Raw genomic sequence first — 22,301 nt, forward strand, 5'->3', positions numbered from 1 at the left:
AGCACGATTGGTTTGAGCCATCTCCTTAGAAGCTTCTCTTCCAGACACACCTCTCATTGGCAAATCAAGGGTGAGGGAAGCGTGGGAAAGGTCAAGGCAGTTCTTCCAGTGCCTGATGCTAGGTGAATGTGATGAGCAGCACTTCTACCCAGATTTAGAATTTGAAATCCCACCGTTAGGGTCAGTTGTCACAAACATGTTACCTGCAAAAATACTGATGATTAGAGAGGAGGTAAAGCAAGGTAAGCCACTTGATCTCCTGGGGGAAGGAGGGAGATGGAGATTGCGAAGGGAAAGTTCAGAAAAAGAAGAGATGGGGGGGCTGCTTGGTGGAGAGGCAGATTAAGTACTGGCCCTGGATTCAGGAGGACCTGAGTTCAAATCCTCAGACACTTGATACTTACTAGCTGTGTGATCCTGGGCAAAGTCACTTAACCCTCATTGCCCCCCCCCATCCCCCGCCCCCTCAAAAAAAAGAACATGGCGCTTGGGAAACAGCAAGTAAACCCGTTGGCTGGGCCTGTGAGAAATAATGCAAATTAAGTCTGGGAAGGTGGACTGCAGTCAAATTGTAAATGGCTTTAAAAGTCAAGCAGAGGAGTTTATATTGTATCCTAGAGAGGCAAAAGGGAATCACTAAAGATGTGGTCAGATTTCTGTTTTAAGGTTATTTTAGGGGGCAGCTAGGTGGCGCAGTGAATAGAGCACCGGCCCTGGAGTCAGGAGTACCTGAGTTCAAATCCGGCCTCAGACACTTAACACTTACTAGCTGTGTGACCCTGGGCAAGTCACTTAACCCACATTGCCTCACTAAAAAACAAAACAAAAAGATGATTATTTTAGAAGGCGTTCAGAAGATACATTGGAAAAAGGAAAGGTAGGGAGCAGGGAGTCCAATTAGAAGGCTACTGCAATAGTGTAGTTGCTGAGGACCTAAAACTAGGGACGTGGGCCTGTGAGCTTACAGAAAGGAAAGTTATATAAGTTATTGTGGAGGTAGAATTAATAAGACTTGGTAATTTATTGGATATGGGGAGTGAGGGAGAGTGAAAATTTAAGGAAAGAGAATAGATTGTGAATCTAGATGATTAAAAGTAATGGTATTTTCAATAGGAAGGAAACTGGAGGAAGGGCAGTGGAGATAACACTGTAGATGCTAACAAAACACTGAAGTGACCTCCAATGAGCTGTTGGTGATGAAGGTCTAAATTTTAGAAAGGAGACTAAATATATATTATACACCTAGGAGTTTTATCTGGATAGGGATACTTGACGTTTAAAGGCTTTGTAGAGCATGAGGAACATGTTCGGTGTAGGGCAGGATATGGATGTCAACTCAGAGTGGTCATTACAAGTAGGTGAACCAAGAGATCATAAAGTTGGAGAAAGCATTTATTTAAAGAAGTCAGTGCCAAAAACCAAAGAGAGCAAAGGTAATGGGTGAGAGTAAAGGGCAGATTTAGCAATTAAGAGATAATTGATACATGTGGGTTCTTTTCCCTTTTTTATGATCTCTTTGGGAAAAAGACCCCAAAGTGGTATTGCCGGGTCAAAGGGTATGCAGTTTTATAGCCCTTTGGGCATAATTCCAAATTGCTCTCCAGAACAGTTGGATCAGTTCACAGCTCTACCAACAATGCATTGGTGTTCCGATTTTTCCAGAGCTTCTCCAACATGTTTTCCTTTTTTGTCATATTAGCCAATCTGATAGGTGTCAGGTGGTACCTCAGAGTCAATAGTGATTTAGAGCATTTTTTTCATATGGGAATAGATAGCTTTGATTTCTTCAGCAGAGAAAACTGCCTGTTTGTATCCTTTGACCATTTCTCAATTGGGGAATGACTTGGATTCTTATAAATTTTTTTTTGGGGGGGGTGTTATTTTTATTTTTGCAGGGCAATGGGGGTTAAGTGACTTGCCCAGGGTCACACAGCTATTCCTGAATCCAGGGCTGGTGCTTTATCCACTGCACCACCTAGCTGCCCCAGATTCTTATAAATTTTATTTAGTTCCCTATATATTTTAGAAATGAGGCCTTCATCAGAAGTACTAGCCATAAAAATTGTTCCCCAGCTTTCTGCATCCGTTCTAATTTTGGATGCATTGCTTCTGTTTGTACAAAAAATTTTTAATTTAATGTAATCAAAATCATCCATTTTGCATTTCATAATATTCTCTATCTCTTGTTTGACCATAAACTGTTCTCCTTTCCAAAGATCTGAAAAGCAAGACTATTTCTTCACTCCTAATTTACCTATGGTATCACCTCTTATGTCTAAATCATGTACCCATTTTGACCTTATTTTAGTATAAGATGTAAGATGTTGGTCTATGCCTAATTTCTGCCATACTATCTTCTAGTTTTTCCAGCAGTTTTTGTCAAATACAGAGTTCCTATCCCAGAAGCTGGAGTCTTTGGGTTTATCAAACAGTACATTACTAATGTCATTTACTACTGTGTCTCCTATGCCTAGCCTATTCCATTGATCCTCCACTCTATTTCTTAGCCAGTACCAGATAGTTTTGAGGACTGCCGCTTTATAGTAGAGCTTCAGATTTGTTATAGCTAACCCACCTTCCTGTGCTCTTTTTGTGGTGACAAGGAATTGGAAATTGAGGGGTTGCCCATCAATTGGGGAATGGCTGAACAAGATGTGGTATATGAATGTAATGGAACTCTATTATGCTGTAAGAAACAATGAGCAGGAGTTCAGAGAAACCTGGAAGGACGTGCATGAACTGATGAGTGAGATGAAGCAGAACCAGAATATTATACATAGTATCACCAACATTATGTGTTGATCAACTGTGATAGACTAGATTCTTCTCACCAATACAACAGTACAAGAAAGTTCCAAAGGACTCATGATGGAAAAGGCTCTCCAAATTCAGGGGAAAAAAAAGGGAACTGTGAAATATGGATGCTGATTGGATAGTACTATTTCTTTTGTTTTTGGTGCTGTTTTCTTTTTTGAGGTTTTTCCTTTTTGCTCTAATTCTTCTCGTGTAACATGACTAATACAGAAATGTGTTTGATGTTATTGTATATAATATATATAATATATATATACACATATATACCCTATATCAGATTACCTGCTGTCTATGAGAGGAGGGAGGGTGAAAAATTTGAAATTGGAAATCTCATATAAACAAATGTTGAGGGGCAGCTAGATGGCACAGTGGATAGAGCACTGGTCCTGGAGTCAGGAATACCTGAGTTCAAATCCGGCCTCAGACACTTAACACTTACTAGCTGTGTGACCCTGGGCAAGTCACTTAACCCCAATTGTCACCCCCCCCCAAAATAAACAAATGTTGAAAACTATCTCTACACGTAACTGGAAAATAATAATAAAAAGGAGAGAAAATTGGTAATTTTGGCCGATGATTGGTGGGGCAGGAAAATAGAAGTAAACGAGAAGTGAGGTAACAGGGTCAGCTAGGTGGCACAGTGAATAAAGCACCAGCCCTGGATTCAGGAGGACCTGAGTTCAAATCCGGCCTCAGACACTCGAAACTTACTAGCTGTGTGACCCTGGGCAAGTCACTTAACCCTCATTGCCCTGCCCCCCCCCCCAAAAGTGACATAACAGAAGCAGTGAGTTTAGGAATGTGGCTGTGGAAAAGAGGATTGTAATGTAAGGACACAAGATGGTCAAGTAAGGGTTTAAAGATGGGGAAAAACCTGAGCACATGTATAGGAAGGAACCTGTAGACAAGGAGATATTAAAAATAGGAAGGGATCTATAAAACAGGCTCCTGGAAAGAGATCAAAGGACACAAGGCAGGGGGCTGGCCTTGGCGAGGATCAGAGCTGCCTGCCGACAGAATTGAACTAAACAATGAGGTAGGCAGCTCTGGAGCGCAGTAGACAGGGCAATATGGGATCGCCCCCCCCCCATGAAGTATGTGGGGAGCTCTTCAGTTGAGGAGGGGAAGTTTGTAACAGCAACTTAGGGGGAATTTGATGGAAGTTAGGCACTGTCCGAGATAAACCAGTTATTCTGAGGTTAGGTCAGGTACTACCAAGAATCAAACAGAACAGTTTTGCCCACAAGTTCCAGTCTACTGGCAGGAATAGACCTCAGGGAGAAGTGAGCTCAGAACCAAGGGGCAGAGGGTTCAGGGTCTCTGTCACTCCTCAGTCCAACTACCAATGGTCACTGAAGAAGAGGTAGCAAGCAGAGCCTCGCTGTAAAGGATGGAGGACAAAGCTCTGAACCTTAGTGACTTAGTCATCTTCCCAGACACCAGCATCCACACAAGAGGCCAAAGGGAGGGAAGATTTCAGCTTTGGTCCCCAGGGGCTTTCACTGTTGTCTAAGTGTTCCTTGATCCTTCACCCCACCAAGTCTCCTCACTCACGAGCCTCCTTGGTTCTTTAGTGCAGATGCCCCATCTGAATCTTGATTACAGGCTCTCCCCACCTTGATACTATTACCCGACCAAATCCATTCCTCATTTCCTTTTCTCCTTTCTACTCTAACCATAATTTCAGACCACAAGAAGGTGTTTTCTAGGATTTATTTATAAGGGAAAAGAATACATCAAGATAATTATCAGTACATAAAAATGAAAACGGTCCCAGATTATGCAGTATCTAAGCTTTTTTAACCTCATCTTTAAAGGTCTCTAATATAAGAATCCTCTTTGAGGATTTGAGTACACTGACTGGCTATATTCATAGCCCCAAATATTTCACTTTGCTCACCTCGGGCCTTTATGATGTGATTATTGGTCTACTTTCCTACCTCCACTTCGGCCCAGGCTGAGTCAATTAGGAAGCCTGATAGAGGGGCTGGCTTCTTGTGCCCCAATGCTCTATAGTCCTGCCCCTTCCCCCCAATTAGTTATTAAATCTGCTCTCCCCTTTACCCAGGGAAGAGCAAGTAAATAGTGCTCAACTCAATACCAATCACCCTTAAAGTTCACAAAAGATCTCTTTATAGGGAGAAAAAAGATTCATTCTCTGGTAAGAGACAGAATTAGAGCCTCTTGTGTTCCCTGACATTAATCTCAAAAATTTTGAAGGCCCTCCAAACATCCAGAGCTTTCCTTAATAACCCCCTCCCAAATCTGCCTTTTTATGATAACCAAACCTTTTTTGGGGGGTGGGGGGCAGGATGATGAGGGTTAAGTGACTTGCCCAGGGTCACATAGCTAGTGTCAAGTGTCTGAGGCTGGATTTGAAAATCAGGTCCTACTGAATCCAGGGCTGGTGCTTTATCCACTGCATCACCTAGCTGCCCCCACTATTAAGCAAACCTTCTTTAACTTACTGACATTTTTCATTTGACCCACCTCTTTGGGAACTGAGTTGAAGAACTGTTTTGCACTTACCCTCCTCAACCCCTAGGTTGGGCTCTCATTCTAATGCCTAGGATTCAGATATCTTTGTTTCCCCTTTCTAGCCTCTTCATATTACAGACTCTCATCCTGTCCCTTCAACCCCTATGGCTATGCAAACTGAAGAGGTCTCATCCCTTGAGTCTGTCCTTGTCCAATATCCACCTCCCATCCCTTTCCCTGTTAGTCACATTCGGAGACTGCTTCTGGTAATAAAGTGCTGCTAGCCGGCTGGAAGGGGTCATGCTGACAGCTCTGACTGACCTGGAAAGGGGGAAGGAAAGTGATTTTATTACAATTTGCAGCTCAAACTGAGATCCTTTCTTAACCTTGCATAGAAGCAGGCTGGAATAGGAGAGAAATGGAGTGGTGAGATCTTTAAACTGAAAACTAGGTACTTTTATGTCATGTTGGTATTTTTATGAAACCAAAGGTACCAAACTTCAATAAGCCCCTGTGTTCAGATGACTATGGCAAACAGCTATTAGCTGGCACCACTTGTGATTTCATTTACCCTACTGGTCCACAGGGCTCCTTATAAGGAGGAGGGCAGATAGAGGAAAGGAATGTTGCATTTCCCTTCTACATATGCCATATTTCAAGAAGATATGGGAAAGTTTCCTAGTAGTTATAAAAATATATATGCACAGGGTAAATTGAAAAAAGAATGTATCTTATCTTGGGAGAGAAAAAGAGACAGAGAGAGAGAGAGAGAGAGAGAGAGAGAGAGAGAGAGAGAGAGAGAGTGTGTGTGTGTGTGTGTGTGTGTGTGTGTGTGTGTGTGTGTGTGTGTAGAGAAATGAAGAGGAAACAATGAAAATTGTGGTGAGGGTCAGACAAAGAGACAGTTTTTCCACTGTCACCAAGCACAGATTGATTAGTAGACAGAAGAAACTGGAAAGGCTGAAGACAAGTTGATGAAAGTCTTTAATATTGGTGCAGTGGATAAAGGAGTCAGAGAGACCAGAGTTCAAATCTGGCCTCAGACACTTACTAGTTGTGTGACCCTGGGGCAAGTCATTTAACCTCTATTTGCCTCAGTTTCCTCATCTGTAACCTGGAGATAATAATAGCACCTACCTTTCAGGGTTGTTGTGAGAATCAAAAGAGAGAATATTTTTAAAGCTCTTAGCATAATGCTGAGCACATAGAAAGTGCTATATTAATGTTAACTATTATTCTTATTGGTGTGAGGAGGTTATATTTAGAAGTATCGGAGTGGGAGGAATAGAGTATGGCTGACAAAATATGAGGCTAAAATATCACAAAAATCCTAGAGAAATTTACCTGCCCCTTTTCATTCTGCAACCCTTTTAATCTTCTGTTCATATCTGGTATTTGGCCACTTCCTCCTAATTAAAAAAAGTTTCATAGATGCCATTTTTTTATCAGCCATTTCTCCATCTATGCCTCCACCTACTTCAAATAAGCCTTGCAGCAAAGAAAAAAAAAAGTTAAGTAAAACCAACATTATCATCCATGTCTGGTAGCATATGCAACATTCCTTACCAGTAGTCCCATAGCACTTCACTAAAGCCTACCGATCTCCTCACAAGACATTTTCAGAGCCATTTAAGACAACTAGGATGTTGTCTAGGAAAAAAGTCACATTCTCTTATAAACTGTCCCATGGGGCCAAAGAGAGAATCCCAGAATATTCTTTAGGTTTACACAGTGCTTGAAACTCACCTGACCAAGGAAAATTTCCTGACTAATCCCACAATGGGCTCTTCTTTATTTTGCATTCCAGTTCTCTTGTAGGCAGTATTCCACCACAAACTATGAGGGAAGGAGGGACTGTCACCTGAATCCTGTATTTTCTTCCCTTCCCCCAATAATCATTTGGTACACACAGATGCTTCATAAATGGCTGAATTATATGTTACCTTATAGTTGTTTCACATACATACACATTAAACACATTTTGGTGATCTATGATTTTAATTTTTATGTCCACCAAAGAGTTATGCACACAGGAGATGCTCAAATACTTGTGGAAAGAATGAAATCACAGGTCAAAAGCCCAGCTCTTCAGGAAATGCTTCAAAGATTAACTCAACCACCTCCCTTCTCCAATCCACTCTTGCAATTACTAGGATTGGGCTAGCCAACTTCAGAAGACCATTAAAAGTTAGTCAAGGCCAAATGATGTAATGTCACACTTGGAAATAAAGACCTTTGGAAAGAACAAGGGGAAAAAAAAGTACAATTACCAGACATGTGTTAAGTATACACTACGAATAAAAGTAAATGAAATTTAGTTGAAAGTAGTTGTAAGATAGTTTGAAAACTTGACTGAATAAAATTGAGGAGGCAGACTATATCTAGGCAGGGAGTTATTTTTCCATCTTACCTGAAAATAAGAGTCAACAAACCAAATGGTGTTAAAAGGCCTTAAATATTTTTCTCAAACTAGACTGGGTTCAAGGTGAAGCCAATCTGAAGACAGGCTAGATTCTATACAAGGGCCCCAAACATTTGGTTGGTCTTATCTTTCTCCTCTTAGCATCTAGTCAGACTATAAATTCAACAAGAAGAACAGTATCAATTAACTAGGCATCCCAAGCATCTAGTAGACATATATTAAAGACAATAAATTATACAGTACCTATCATATGGATATAGCTATCCTATAGCCTAAATAACGATCATGCTCCCATATTTAGATATAGATATAGATATAGATATAGTGTATTTCTCTTACTAGAACATGGTTAGTCAAAGCTGGCAAAAAGATGGCTCTCGCCCCATTTGTCTCCCTTGATGACTTGAATTGGACTCATTCAGTTGCTGGGAGAGTTTGATTACCAACAGAAGTACATCCAGTTTATTCCTCATTGTGGAAGATAAACAAACAAATCAAAGACACAGAATTAATTATCAAACTTTAATTGGTAAGACTAATCTTACAGAATAAACAATGAGATAACCAGTAGAGATTACACTTAAAAAATCCAGCAGTGCAAATCTAATAGACTAAATATTTTTCATTTACCCCCAAACAGGCATTTGATTATTTAAAAATAAAATAAAAATACCATCCAAGTGGTACTTATGTCTATTTCATTTTCAAATAATTCTGCAGCGGAAGTTCTTTTTGAGAAATAAAAAATAAGTTGCTTAGAAAGTAAGAAAGCAGTCAGAAATCACAATCACTGAAGCCACACCTAGCCTAGAAGGTAAAGCCATCAAGTGCTGCATCACCACAGCTCTCCTGACCCCCTAACTTCAGAGGAACCAAACCTATCAGGAGATGAATTTCTGTAAGCCCCATGACACCAAGGGAAAAAAAAAATCTCTCTAAGACAAGATGGATGAATAAGACCAGAGTTGAAAACAACAACAAAAAGAAACAAATTGTGAATGATGTCTGCCCAAAGAAATCCTGCCCTGCACTGCTTAATTGGCACACCAAACAAGGGGGAAGGGAGTTAGGACATCACACTTGGGTTTGCTTCAATAGACACATTTTAGAACTAGAACAAGAAGAAAGAGTTCTTGTTGGAATATGGCAACTTTTTACAGATGTGGCAATGTGGGAAAGTTCATCTCTTTGGCCCTTTTAATGCAAAGCAGCAACTCCCTAAGAAGTCCATGTAATAACGGCACCATACTCATTAGAGAGAGAAGGCTTGGCCTTCTGCTAATCCACCTCTCTAAGACTGTGCCCAAGCATTACAACAAAGTGCATCCTTAGCTTAGTCCAATTTCATTTAAATTGTGCTACCAGGAGAAGTTCCAGATTGGAGTAAGAGATTTGCTTGATATCAAAAAGCTCCAAATTTTATAGATTTTCTTGTTTCTAGGATGACTGAGCAGGCCAAGTGAGATAGAAAGAATAACAAGTAGCCAGCCCTCAGCAGTGATCTCAGTATCTTGGCCTCTTATAAAATGCCAAGGTTTTATGCCTGTAAGAACATATAGGAACAGAGCGTCAGACATTAATATTCTGCAAAGAACACAAAGTCCAGGAAGCATGTAACAATCTTTGAAATGAATGAGACATCAAGCTAAGAGCATCCAGTCTCTCAAATGATAAATGTGCTCTCCTTTCATTTCCAAGGAAATCAACTTATACGCTATAACTTTCACTATCTTCCCCACAAATTAGGGGTGGGGGAGGGAAAGCAAAACAAAATTTGAAGCCTGGATAGATTAAACTATTCTCCTTTCCTTAGGCTATTATATGCACCTCATCACAGTCAGGGAAATCAACCAAACTCAGAAAAAAGAAATTTCTTTTCTCATACAGATTTGGGGATGTGGGGAGAAGATCTAAGAATTGACTATAGAAATAATACTAAGATAGCTGTGTGACCCTGGGCAAGTCACTTAACCCCCATTGCCCTGCAAAAAAAAAAAAAAAAAAAAGAAATAATACTAAGAAAGGAACCATTACCCTAGCCCTAAGAGGAACTGTGGTTCCACTTTGTATATAAATTTGATTAAAAAAAAAATCCACGAGGCTGAATAAACCTGTTGAGGTCAGTCACAGATGGTAACACTTATGAGAGAATGCCAAAAGGGGCACAGACTTAAATCAAACACCTTTTTCATAGCTTCCTTTAAATTCTATTTCTATTCTCCCTGAGACAGATCTTTCCCCAGAACTACCTACAAACCCCTCATCCATATAGTTAGACAATCCTACCATGTTCTCTAACAAATACAGGAAGCTTTGTAATAGGCATCCTAAAACCTCTGGCTCTTATGTACAGCTCTATATGAAAAAGGTGTAACTTACATTATTCTAAGATAATAGATAATTACTTCTGGAGGAAAAAGCACCATTTCACTTAAAAAAAAAAAAAAGACGCACACACATATACACACACACACCCTAAACAAAACCACTCATCCAAACTTAAATCCTACTTTAGTGTAGTGGCCATAGGCAGATAAGCAGTTTGGTTTTCAGGAACAGGGTAGAATTATAGAGAATAACTTGAACAATTTTAATACTATGGCTCAGCTGGATGGAGGTGATACACCAGAGCATGGGCTATCCAAAGTATAAAGGGAAACAACATAGGTGATGCCATGGTGGCTCTGAAAGCATTATTTTGGGCAAGCAGGGTGGAGAAAAGGATTACTTTTTTCCCAGAAGAGGCAAGTGGGGTGGGTTTAACAAGGAAATGGAGAATACTAGGCTTTATCTATGACCTGTGAGGACAAGGACCATATTTTATCAAAGCTCCATATCTTATCCAGTGCTTGGCACAGTGCTCTACACACAGCATGGTTTTAATAAATGTTTGTTCAAATGACATCACTAGATGAAGGAATGAATACAGCGAAGAGAGAGAGTGAAAACGAAGACCGTGCTAATGCCAGAATGCTAGCTGTGATGTTACTATTTGGTCTGCAGAGCTGTACAATGCAGCACTGATGGGCTGCTGAGAAGTAGGACATACAGACTTTCCTTCATATACCATAACTGTCTCCCTGCTAGGGAAACTGAACATTGATATACAATTTGATATACAAATGCTGCAGTTACTGCTACTTTCAAAGGATGGAAACAAAGTTTCTAAGAAACTTCCAACACATATACAATATTTATGCCCTTACTGACGATAAAATGATTTTCCTATACATTAAATAACTTAGGGAACAACTGCAATATAATAAGCAGCAGATTATTCTTCCTGTGTGAGCTGGACTCCCAAACTACACATTAGACATGAAGGGTACAGAACAGCTCTCACAACTGGCTTACACTGCATAGTCATTCTCAGTCAAAAACACACACTAAAATATATTCTACACATTGGGAAGGGAGCCACCTAAAACCTGCAGGTCAGGTGTGCCGCTGCTGACAGGTTAAGCTTGGAGACCTAGCCCAGAGGCCTGCATCTGAGAGGAGGGGATTTCAAAGACAACAGCAAAGAGAAAAAGCACAGGAGTTTTCCCTCTAGCTTCAGAAGTTATCAATCCATCAAAAAAAGCTGACCAAGTATACCAGGAGCACAAGGGACATAAGTGAGAAGGGCGATTCTTGTGATGCTGGTCCAATGGAGTCAGTCTTGTCTTTTAAATATCATCAACTCATGGCAAGCACCTTTCCAGGATAGAAAGGGTCAGTGTGACTGAACCTGAGATAAAGGACACTTGAACTTAATGGCTGGTGAGCAGAATGACAAAAAAGAAAGAGGAAGCATGACTCAAGTTACAGCTAGACTTCCTAAGATTGTTTCTTAATGATGTCCGAAGAAAAATAGGAATGTTCATCACCACATGACACGTGAACCAAACCTGGTTATTTTTTACTCCAGTGGCCAAATGAACCAACACAATGAAGTGGTAGGCCATGTCAGAGAAAAACCTCCAGGACTCTTGGTGCCCATTTCTGCTATGAATTGTTATGACACTGGACCAATCATACCCAAGATAGTCTGGGGAACTTTAGGACTGATGCTCAATTCTGCCAGCCACTAAAAGGTGGCAGGTGATCTGCGTGGCAACCTGGAACCTCAGGGGCAAGATGCTTTGCCAAGAGCAGTAGGTTTTCAAAAAGAATGAGAGATGGGAGCGACTTGGAGGTCACCATGCCCCAAAATGAGCATCTGGAGGATATGACCTTTAAAACCCAATGGTGTGTCCCCTCCAAATTCCCTCTCGTCCTCCCTCCCCCATTGTGTGATCAGTCAGCATCACAATAGAAAGAACCAAAATGATCACAGGAAATGAAAAGTGAAGGGGTAGCAAAATACAGAGAAGAGGAAAAGTAAGTCATCTTTGGATTTACAAATAAAAAATAAAAAGCTCAATTTTGGGGGGGGGGGGCGGAGAGCAGGGAGAAGGTTGAGAGGGAGGGGGAAGTTTCAGGTCAAACCTGAACCAAAGGCCAGAAAAATATGGCTTACTAACCCCCCTCCAACTTTGCATACCATTTACAATTTATATGTAGGAAAATTAAAAAAAAAATGTGCCTCAAACTCTGTCACAACAAATCAGCCCAAATTAACCATTTGCAACCAAAGATTTATGAAAATATTTTTAGTTCAAATCACATTAAAAAACCCAGATATATATTTTGATCATTTTGTTTTAAACGAAATTGGCAGATCTACTCTCAGAACACTTAAGAGTATTCCACACAACGCGTTCTGAATTAAGATTTATTGATTTCCACCGTATTCACTTTAAATATGTTTTGAAGCTGACTGAAGGGAAGGGATTTTGCAATTTTAAGTTAAAAGTAAACTAATGGTGAAAGTACATCACCTCTGGCTTCAGTCAATATCTCCTCAGATTTGAATTAATAAAAGTTCCAGGACTATGAAATCCGGGCATGTTGCAGGCCTCTCCCAGCAATGTCCTTCACTTTGGGTCAGTCTCCTGTGCCAGAGGTGAAAGTGCTTTCAAAAATACTGCCATTTTCCCAGCACAGTGTCTTTGATTGCATCCACATACTGAGTTGGAACCCAATACACCCAGTAGTAAGAGGCTTCGGTGGGACCCAACTGAAATGCCTGAAAGGGAAAAAGGAAACCAAGCAGTACTTCAGAGCCAGGAGACCAAAGAAGCAGGATCCTAATACACTGTGGAAAAAAATTTTCTGACTAAGCACTAACAATGAATCACTCCTCTTCCAGCAAAATTCAAAAAGGGCAAATTCCTTTAGACCTGTGATTTCATTCTAGAAGAGTCTTTCTTGGTTAGATAAAGAAAGGTAGAATTCTTGGGTCAAATATAATGCTCAAAGCAGCAAGAAAAGAATGAAGCCCAGATTTAGGGTTTCTCCATGGTAATAGACAATATTTTTAGGCAGGAATGACCCATTTGGTGTCATTTAGGTTAAATTCGAGTAGGACTTCAACCCTTCTTTGAGAAGCTTTTAAAAAGCTCATTTAAAAAACTCACTTGAAAAGCTACAAAGGGCAGTAGTTCTAAATCAATTCCCTGATAAGGTGACAAAGTTAATTATGGGCTCTTGCAAATCACCTGGTAGCAAGTAATTGGTCAAAGGTCAGGGGGAGAGGAGGGGTGGAAACCAAATGTATGGTCTGGGAAGCTCAATGTAAGCTCTACTCTTCTTCCAGTGTTATGGTGCCAGTGGAAGCTGGAGGAAGATAGAGAGAATGAAAGCAGAAAGCAGTCATGGTATGGCTGCCTGGCTGCAGGCTAGAAACATCTGTTTTCCTTTCATCCTTAGAATGAGAAGGTGGCCAGGTTGCACTCCTTACTCCCTCTCCACAATCCTACAATAAGCAGATCAGTCTTGAATGTGAATTCATAAAGAGCATTCCATACTGAATCACATTTATGCCCTTCCTAATCCCTTCAGAGGGGCAGGGGCTAATGTTGTTACATTTATGATGTGACAGGTGAAAAATCCTGAACAATCTCCACAGTTAAGTCATATGAAGATTTGCAGACAAATTTTTAAAAAATCTCCCACTGTTACTTTGGTCACATCCAGTGACAAATGCCCAAGAAATTTAGAGAAAACATTATTTAAAGTCGGCCTTTTTTCTCCCCACACTCAGTTTCCATGAAGAATGTAGTATGTCGGGGCAGCTAGGTGGCGCAGTGGATAAAGCATGGGTACTGGATTCAGGAGGACCTGAGTTCAAATCTGGCCTCAGATACTTGAAACTTACTAGCTATGTGACCCTGGGCAAGTCACTTAACCCTCACTGCCACCACCCCACCACCCCCCCCCCCCCCCCCCCCGCCAAGACCATAACATGGCTCTGTGGGCATTATTTCAGTGGCCTTCCTTCAGACCATTTCTGTAAAAGAGAAGGATTTGCTAAATTAGCCACAGGATGACTTCATCCTTCACTTCAGTCAGTGTAGTCTTAGTTATGATTCCTTCAAAGAAACCCATTTGGATTCAAAGAAGGATTTAAAATTAGTATCTGGGTACAAAAAATACGGATCTGCAGGTTTGTTTAGTGCCCCCCCCCCCGCCCCCAAATCACATGAAAGCACACTGCTATGCATTTTTAACTCTTACAGCAACATCACTGTTGTCCGCAGATTGCAAAAAAATAATAGACATACCTTACTTAGCAGCATGCAAAGAGTTGACTGCCTGAAGTACTTCCTTATACCAAACTAGTATTTTATTTTTGGCTCAAACTTGAAAGTGAAATCCCCAAGCCAATGCTACTCTTCACGTCTATTTTATTTGGTCTTAAAGCAAAATTGTGCAAATACAAGGGTTAGTAAACACATATCCTAGGAGACAAGTGGAAAAATCTGCCTATTTTATACCAACAGGACTGAAGCCCACGTAGGGGAGAAAACAGAAAATGATCTGCTCTGGGACAAGTTTGTGAAGTGGGATTATGTGAAACATAAGGACACCGTAGTGGTACATTCTGAGGACTCAGTTCTCATTCTTTGCAGACAAAAATTCCAAGTGTCAATTTGGTGGAATTAAAGGCTGAATATATTTTGTTACTAAGCCAGCAGCTTACTTACCATCATGTGGTAATCTTCATGTCCTTCAATAGGTTCACTGACCACATTTTTAATGGAGCCCATGGGTAATTTTTCAGTTCGCTCTAAGTTAAAAGGAATTATGCTGATTATTAAATGACACTCCAATTTCGGTACATGTGACATATGATTCTCTAACAATACTTGTGGTTCTAATACTTTCCCCTCCCTGATCTAGGGAGCCTATCCTCCACCCATAAAAGCTTGTCCTTACAGCCTTTCTCTTCTCCAAGAAAGGTCAAATAGAACCTTTTCATCAAATGTACAAAGTAATGCCTTATTTAGAGAAACCCTCTAGAAACAGAAAACTGCTCAGTTAGCTCATCTAAACACCAGGTAATGAACAGGTTTGGCAATATGTATTTAGTCCATCTTTGTAAAAACAAGGACAAAATTTTCTCCAATGGAATTTTTAAAAGTTTTTAGTTCAATAACCGAGTACTGTTTGCATGCTTATTGCATAAACCCAATGATGTGTGATGTGCTTCTACTGCCTGGGGCAGGTTTGGTCAGGGAGGGGAGGGGAGGTAGGAACAGGTGTTTTATTAAACAGTTTAAACTGACACAGACCCAAACTTCCTAAGGATGTTCATTTAGGGACATCTCCCAATCATTTCTTCTCCTCCTGCCCTTAAAACCGATCTTATTCTATTCAGAAATATGCCCCAGGCAACTGCCTCCCATTCTTCCCTGCCTCCTCCCTACCCCTGACATGCACACACACATTAAAAATTACCTTAAAAAATCTTTCAGAGTTCATGTAGCACACACCTGCCAGATACCATGCATCACACATGGGCCAAAGACGTTTTATGGCAATTTTAGGAATGGTGGTCAAATAGGAGAAAAGAAGAGGGCAGTGAGTGGCAACTGGAGTAAAATGAGGCTATACAAAGGTAAGCCAAGTAAGGACAGGAGCAAGTAGGATGGCAGGAGAGGAAAGGCAGGGCAGTGAAGAAACATAATGACAAATATTCGAGAGGATGAAACAACAGTGAAAAGAGACCCAGAGCACATTGAGTATGTGCAGACAGAGACAGACACACAAAACATTTATATAATAGCTGGAGACAAGGGGAAAAAATGATAGGGAAAGACAGTAGAAAAACTAGGAGTCAAGAGATCTGGGTTCTAAGTCCTGTTACTAATTAATTACCTGTGTGCCAGTGGTAAAAAAAAAAAATTACTTTGGACTTTGATTTCCTCATCTATGAAACGAATGGGTTAGAATAGAAAACTTCTAAAGTCCATTTCAGCTATAACATTATTTTATATTGTCTAAATCAGTTACCATCGAACACATTTTCCCTTCAAAAAGTTAGTAGTGGGGCTCTGATGTTATTGAATGGACTTAACAGAATTAACACTCGACTAGGAATCAGAGAATCCAGGTGTGAATCCCAGTTGTCTCTTACTGGGCATGTGACTTTCAACAAGTTACAATTTGAGCCTAAGAGTTCTCATCTGTAAGCTAGTGCTTGCACTACTCTATCTTACAGGCTGTTGGGAGGAAAATAGATTATAAAGCTCTACATAAATATAAGCTTCCATTCAAAGTGAGATAGTTCTGTAGAGTGGACAAAGCTGGTCTTGGAGTATGGAAGATGTGGTTTCAAGTTTGGACCCTGCCATATACTGACTAGATGACCCTGGGTACCCACCCACCTGTTTCTTCACAGGGGAACTGTCTACACTGATGAAATCAGTTTTGAAGGAAAAACATTCCATCAAGGTATGCTTTGGAAGGTCAACTGCTTGGGGAGTGACCCCAGACTAGGAATTAACAGTATGATGGTATCTGGCACTCAATTTGATGTCTAGGATCACCCAGATTGAAATCCAATTATTTTATCCTGACAAGTTTACAAGATGGGGCAGCTGATGCTGTGTAATAATGGAGATAGCTTCCGAAGGTTTCTATGGCACAGTACAAGGCACCTTGGTTATGATCTGACCTGACATCAAATGATGCTATTAGACCAATAAGGCTTGGTCTAAGGGCACTCATAATAGCCTAGGGCCATCTACTTTGACAAAAAGGGGTTTTCAGTATCCTAGGGATCTCCTAGTCTCTCCCCAATCTCTTCCTCCTGGGACAACTGGGAGGAGAGCTGCCATGGGATAATCAGTGTAAAGGAGGTATTCTTTATTTACTTAAGGATCACCTGTGCAAAGACATAGTTTAAACAGAATAATGCCAATAATTAATAGTAGCTGACATTTATAATGGTGCTTTTCACATAACCTCATTTGACCCTCACAGCAAAAGCAGGTATAACCCCCATTTGACAGATGAGGAAACTAAGGCTCAGGGATTTTAAGGGACTTGTCTATGGTCACACAAGCTAAGTGCTGGAAGCAGGATTCAAAGCCAGTTCTCACCTGAATCCAAGTCCAGAGTGCTTCCTGTTATATAGCACAGAAGTCTCACTCGCTTAGTAGGCAATTTAATAGCCCTAGAAAGAAAATCCTTCATCGGGAGGCACTAACATGAGGTTGAAAAGATAACAAAAAAGGGTACAACTGAACTTGTGTGTAAAAGAGTAAATAAAACAATAATATCTAGAGTACAATAAAGAGAGGTTAGTTTAGAACAAGGGTCAGATATGCAACAGAAACAATTTGATTCTGAAGAAAGAAAAACATGTCAATAGCAGATTACCTTTAGTGCCAATCCACAACTGATCTTGTTCTAATTTAAAGGTGAGTCTCACTTTTCCTCCTGTCTTATTGTACATGCCTGATAAAGGTACTGTTGGCAGTCGTTCCTGGAAACATAAGAAAACTGTTGTAGCAGTGAAAACTGTCATAGATAAAAGGAACAGCAAAGAAGGGACCAAGCTATAGAATGTAGGCAATGAAGCCTGTTCTCCTGAACAGTGAGGGGAGGAAGAGTTTGGAAAGCTCAGGAAACCAAACACAGTGGACTGGTCATGATTTCAGAATGACCACAATGGGTCAAGGGGCTTTGCTTACCTGGGCACCCTTAACAGAAGGCATCACATCTTCAGGTTTCCCTTTATCTAACACTTTTCTGTGTTGCTAGAACATAAATCAGAAATTACAATGCAGAGAAACATGCCTGAAGTGAGGTATTTACTTCTTCATAGCTCTTACAATCCCCCAAATGTAAAAATGTATCACTTTGAAATTCCTGGATAAGTCAAATGTAAAAAAAAAAAAATCCTAATATTTTGGTCTAAAAGGACTCCAGAACAAAAAACAAAAACAAACAAACAAACAAAAAAAAAAAAAAGGAAAAAGGGGTGGCTAGGTGGCGCAAAGGATACAGCACTGGCCCTGGATTCAGGAGAACCTGAGTTCAAATAGGGCCTCAGACACTTGACACTTACTAGCTGTGTGACCCTGGGCAAGTCACTTAACCCTCATTGCCTAGCAAAACAAACACACAAAAAATCCCCAAAAAACAAATAAAAGGACTCCAGATATTAGAATACTTGAGAGTAATTAAAAAAAATTTTTTAGTATCCTTTAAGGCTAGCCCAAGTTAACTTGGGTTCCCTGACTCCTGTTTCACTGCTCTCTCTTCTCCCTCAAGATAATATGTATTTATAATATGTATATTTTACACACACATACACACACCCACCCACCCAGAGTTAAGTATCAGGAAAAACGAGCATATAAAATGTGTCTGGCTGAAACAAATACAAGACGACCATAGTATGACAATTCCAAACTTTGCAAATTAAAGACTACTACAAATAACTAAATCTTACTTGATTAAACCTTTAAAAGTATGGAGAAAGTCTCCTTACAAGTTGAACTCAAGTCCATGGTTGGATTTTGGGGGGGGGGGGGGAGGGAAAGTGGTTTGCCTGTCTTATTTTTGGACGGTTTAATGTTATGACAGACTTTGGAGGCAGGTATAATGGCTTTAATATGAATTAAGAATACTAATCTATAGCCTGGAAGTCAGAGAAAGCTCTACCCACCCACCAACACTTTAAGCTTGTTCACATAATGCTTACTAAATGAGTCAGAAGACACAATGCCTCACCATTCCCCCTAAGTCATCTTTCTTCCATTTATTACTTAAAGTACTTGTCAACTAAGACAAATCTTCAGAGTATGAAAGAATCTAACCCTAACTATGAGCAGCAAGGATGCCAGAATAATTATTTTTCATTCCTTCTCAGTTTTTATATGTTTGAGCTTGACATTAACATATTCTTAAAGAGAATGAAAAAAAGTCCAAGGGTTGGGTTTTTCTCACTAGGCAATGTAATGCCTCATAACTTGCACCAGGAGAGTAAGTCAGTATGTTCACAGCATAACTGAATCATGCTTCATATATACCTTTTGAAGGTTACATTATGGGGAAAAGCTTTAGGCTTATTAAGTCAGCGTCAAAAACACAAACCTTGTATTTAAGGGAATACTGTGCTCACAAAAAATACATGTTAAACATAAACAGGATTAGAGCATTAATTATTAGGAGTGTATGTGTGTTCATGGATTTACACATTTTTATGGCAAAAAAGATGCAGAGAAGACATAGGACAGACAATTAAATAAAATGAACAGAGAGCTAGGAGAGTACTGAATTAAGGACAGACAAAACCTACCTAAATGTAGTTTTAAATGGCCTTCTCCTGTCAGTCTAACAATTATCAAGGACAAAGAACTTTTGATTTACTTTGGTCAGGTAAACTCTACAGTGTATGTACATTTCTAATACACAAAGTTTCATTTGCCTCTTTTAATACATCTGGAACTTCACAGTTTTAGGGAATGTCTTACAGAAATGAAAGCTATTCTTTCTGGCTGCCAGAACTCTGGGTATTTTACCTAACAAAGCAAACCTGGGTCTATTTACTTCCAGTTGTTTTCATGCTCATCTGAAAAGGCTTGGAGGTCACCAACTCATTTTTTTGTAAGAGTCATGTCATGGTATATTAGAAGACATCATTACTCCCAGCCCAGAGTGCCACAACACAGAATGTGAAGTTCCCTTATTTTATATGATTTGTCCTTGAAAACACTAATTATAACTGAAGAAACAATGATGCAAAAGTCAGTTTCAACTTCACTTTAGAGCAACATGTCCAAAATGCAATTTCAGATTTTTATAGTGGATGATAGCCAAGAAAAAGCTTATTCAGGGAAGAATGAAACCAACAGGCCAGGCTCCAAGAAATGACACAAATCCCAAATTCTTAGCACCAGCAACAATCAATAAGTCACCAACCTTTTGCCTACAAAGTGGCTCCTTCTTACTCTCTTCAGCTTTTGCTTCTTGTTGTGCTGCATCTTTGGGTGTGTTTACTGCTAAAACATCATTTATTGTAGATCCAACCACCATAATCTTGGCACCACTGGTCACTTTGATTTCCCGTAATGTTTTCTCCTCAGGTAGAAGTCCCTTAAACATAACTTTCTGCATGGCAGGTGGTAAGCCTTAAGTATGGAAGAGAAGAATAAAACCAACGGTGAATTTATTTGCATTTATCCAATTTAATTAGGATTTTTTTGGGTGGTGGTAGATGGGAGGACAAGCTGGTGATTCCATTTCTTCAGGGAATTCCCTTCACCCATAAGATTGGCATGTGGGGGACACAATGGATAAAATGTTGGGACTCAAACATCAGTAAAACCTAGGTTTGAATCCTGCCTCACATACTGATGAGTTGTGCAATGCTGGGCCAGTCTATTAATGTCTCTAAGCCTCAGTAAAATGAGGATTCAAAACTGTATCTACCTCATGGGTTTTTTGGGGAAGAATATTAAATGAAATCATTTTTGTAAAGTACTTTGCAAACCTTAAAGCCAGCTAAAAAAAAATTAATTATAATTATTGTTAGCAAAGGTTACTTGTTTTAGAGCAAGGATTTCTAACCTTTTTGGGAGAAGTCTTTGACCCTTCTGACTAGTGGGTGAAACCTATAGATCTCTTCTCAGAGAAGAATCCCTCTCATAATAATGTTTTTAAATGCATAATATACATAAGATTACAAAGGAAATCAATCATATTGAAATAAAGACGTGTAGACAGACACAGGCACACAGTCATACATAGGCCCAACACATAGGCATGCTCTCAAGTACCCAGACCCCAGGTTTAAGAAGCTTGGTTTAAGGAGCTGTCCCAGGGCCAAAGCCAAGTTGCCCACAGCGCCCAGGCCCTGCCAGAACGTGAAGTTTTTCACCCTGGAGGCAGCTAGAGGGCAGTAGAGGGCACAGTGAACCCGGAGTCAGGGAGTCCTGAATTCAAATTTGACTTCAGCCCCTTTCTAGCTGTGTGGGCCTTGGAGAGCTGCTTAACCGCTCTCGGCCTCGGTTTTATCGTCTATACAGTGGGGACCGTAAACCCTCCTCTCCCCCGGCTCCACACACACACACACACCCCTCCCGGGGCCGTCGTGAGGGTAGAATGACATATTTGTAAAGTTCTTTGCAAACTTTCAAGCCGCTACCCAACGCGACGGCTATAGCCATCGAGAAGCTCCCCTGTCGGCGGGTCAGGCGGCTGTCCGGAGGCGGACACCCACCTGTAATGGAGTGGATCTTGCGCTTCAGCTCGGCCCCCGTGCTGTCCAGGGGCACCCGCACGTCGTACTTGTTCTTGTTCCAGATGATCTTCAGGTCCACCAGCTCCTTCTCGGCGTCGGTGTCGTCGCCGTTGCTGACCGAGGCCTGGCCGCCGGCGATGCCCCCCTGCGTCTGGTCAGCCTGCGGGCTGCCCTTGGCCGTGGCGTCCGCAGCCGAGGACGAGGAGGAGGTGCAGGAGGAGGTCTCGGCCTCGGCGTCCACGCAGTTGAGCTGCAGCTTCTGGGCATCCGTTTCCATGCCGGGCTCCTCGACTTCTAAACACGAAACGAAACCCACCGGAGTGCGAGGCAGGGGCGGCGGCGGTGCTGGCGCCCCGGCCTCCTGCTGCTCGTCGGAGGGACGGACGGACTGAGCCGAGGCTGGAGGAGGCGGCGACGGCGACGGCATCTCGGGCCCGGCGCGCGGCTGCGGGCGGGACGCCGGGGGAGGGGCGGGGCCGGCCCCCTAGCCTTGCCTTCCCTCGGCTCCGCGCAGCCCGGGGACGCCCGCCCGGGCCCAGGCTCAGGCTACAGGACAGGCCCCTCGCGGGGAGCCCGCGGCGCCGGCCCCGGTCCCCTCCCTCGCGGGCGGGCGGTCCGCTCGCTCTCCCTCCCCTCCGGGGCTCCGCCGCTCCCTTCCGCCCCCAGCCTCCTCAGCCCCCGCTCCGGGCCGCCCGCCCGCCAGTCCTCTCTTCCCCGGGCTTGCCCCCCGTACTCACCATCCGGGGCTCCGGCCGCCGCCATGATGATTGTGTACAACACCCACCGTAGCGAGGGGGCCGCCGGGAAACGCCGAGCAGACGAGATTGGCCCCCGTCTCGGCCCGTACTCTCCCCCTCCCCACACACATACGTACACACACGCGCACACATACAGATACACATACACATACACACACGCCCACCGGAAACAGGTGGAGGTTCCTATAGAGACTCACCAGTTCTCCCG

General features: G+C 41.7%; 1 protein-coding gene across 4 annotated transcripts; it reads right to left on the reverse strand.

The window, feature by feature from the left end:
* Window positions 1-8,222: 8,222 nt before the first annotated feature.
* Window positions 8,223-22,259, reverse strand: UBFD1 (ubiquitin family domain containing 1). Of its 4 annotated transcripts, none has more exons than XM_043979031.1 (7): window positions 22,073-22,259; window positions 21,315-21,629; window positions 20,015-20,223; window positions 17,779-17,844; window positions 17,465-17,570; window positions 14,785-14,867; window positions 8,223-12,824 (listed from the first exon to the last, which is right to left on the reverse strand). In XM_043979031.1, the coding sequence occupies exons 1-7, from the start codon at window positions 22,095-22,097 to the stop codon at window positions 12,714-12,716; spliced, it is 915 nt and encodes a 304-aa protein (XP_043834966.1). In that variant the 5' UTR covers window positions 22,098-22,259; the 3' UTR covers window positions 8,223-12,713. The 4 variants fall into 4 exon arrangements, 3 of the variants coding, with proteins under 3 accessions (XP_043834966.1, XP_043834965.1, XP_043834964.1); XM_043979030.1 differs by lacking the exon at window positions 22,073-22,259 and adding an exon at window positions 15,539-15,573 and having other exon boundaries at window positions 21,315-21,915; XM_043979029.1 differs by lacking the exon at window positions 22,073-22,259 and having other exon boundaries at window positions 21,315-21,903.
* Window positions 22,260-22,301: the final 42 nt, after the last annotated feature.

This window comes from Dromiciops gliroides, chromosome 1, assembly GCF_019393635.1.
Source record: "Dromiciops gliroides isolate mDroGli1 chromosome 1, mDroGli1.pri, whole genome shotgun sequence".
NCBI lineage: Eukaryota > Metazoa > Chordata > Mammalia > Microbiotheria > Microbiotheriidae > Dromiciops > Dromiciops gliroides.

Coding starts and splice junctions, on each gene's coding strand:
- UBFD1 (XM_043979029.1), bottom strand. CDS start 21,762: ATGCCGTCGCCGTCGCCGCCTCCTCCAGCCTCGGCTCAGTCCGTCCGT. Junction 17,845..20,014: donor AGCCACTTTGTAGGCAAAAG/GTTGGTGACTTA, acceptor TTTATGTTCTAG/CAACACAGAAAAGTGTTAGA. Junction 12,825..14,784: donor ATGAAGATTACCACATGATG/GTAAGTAAGCTG, acceptor TTTCCCTTTCAG/GCATTTCAGTTGGGTCCCAC.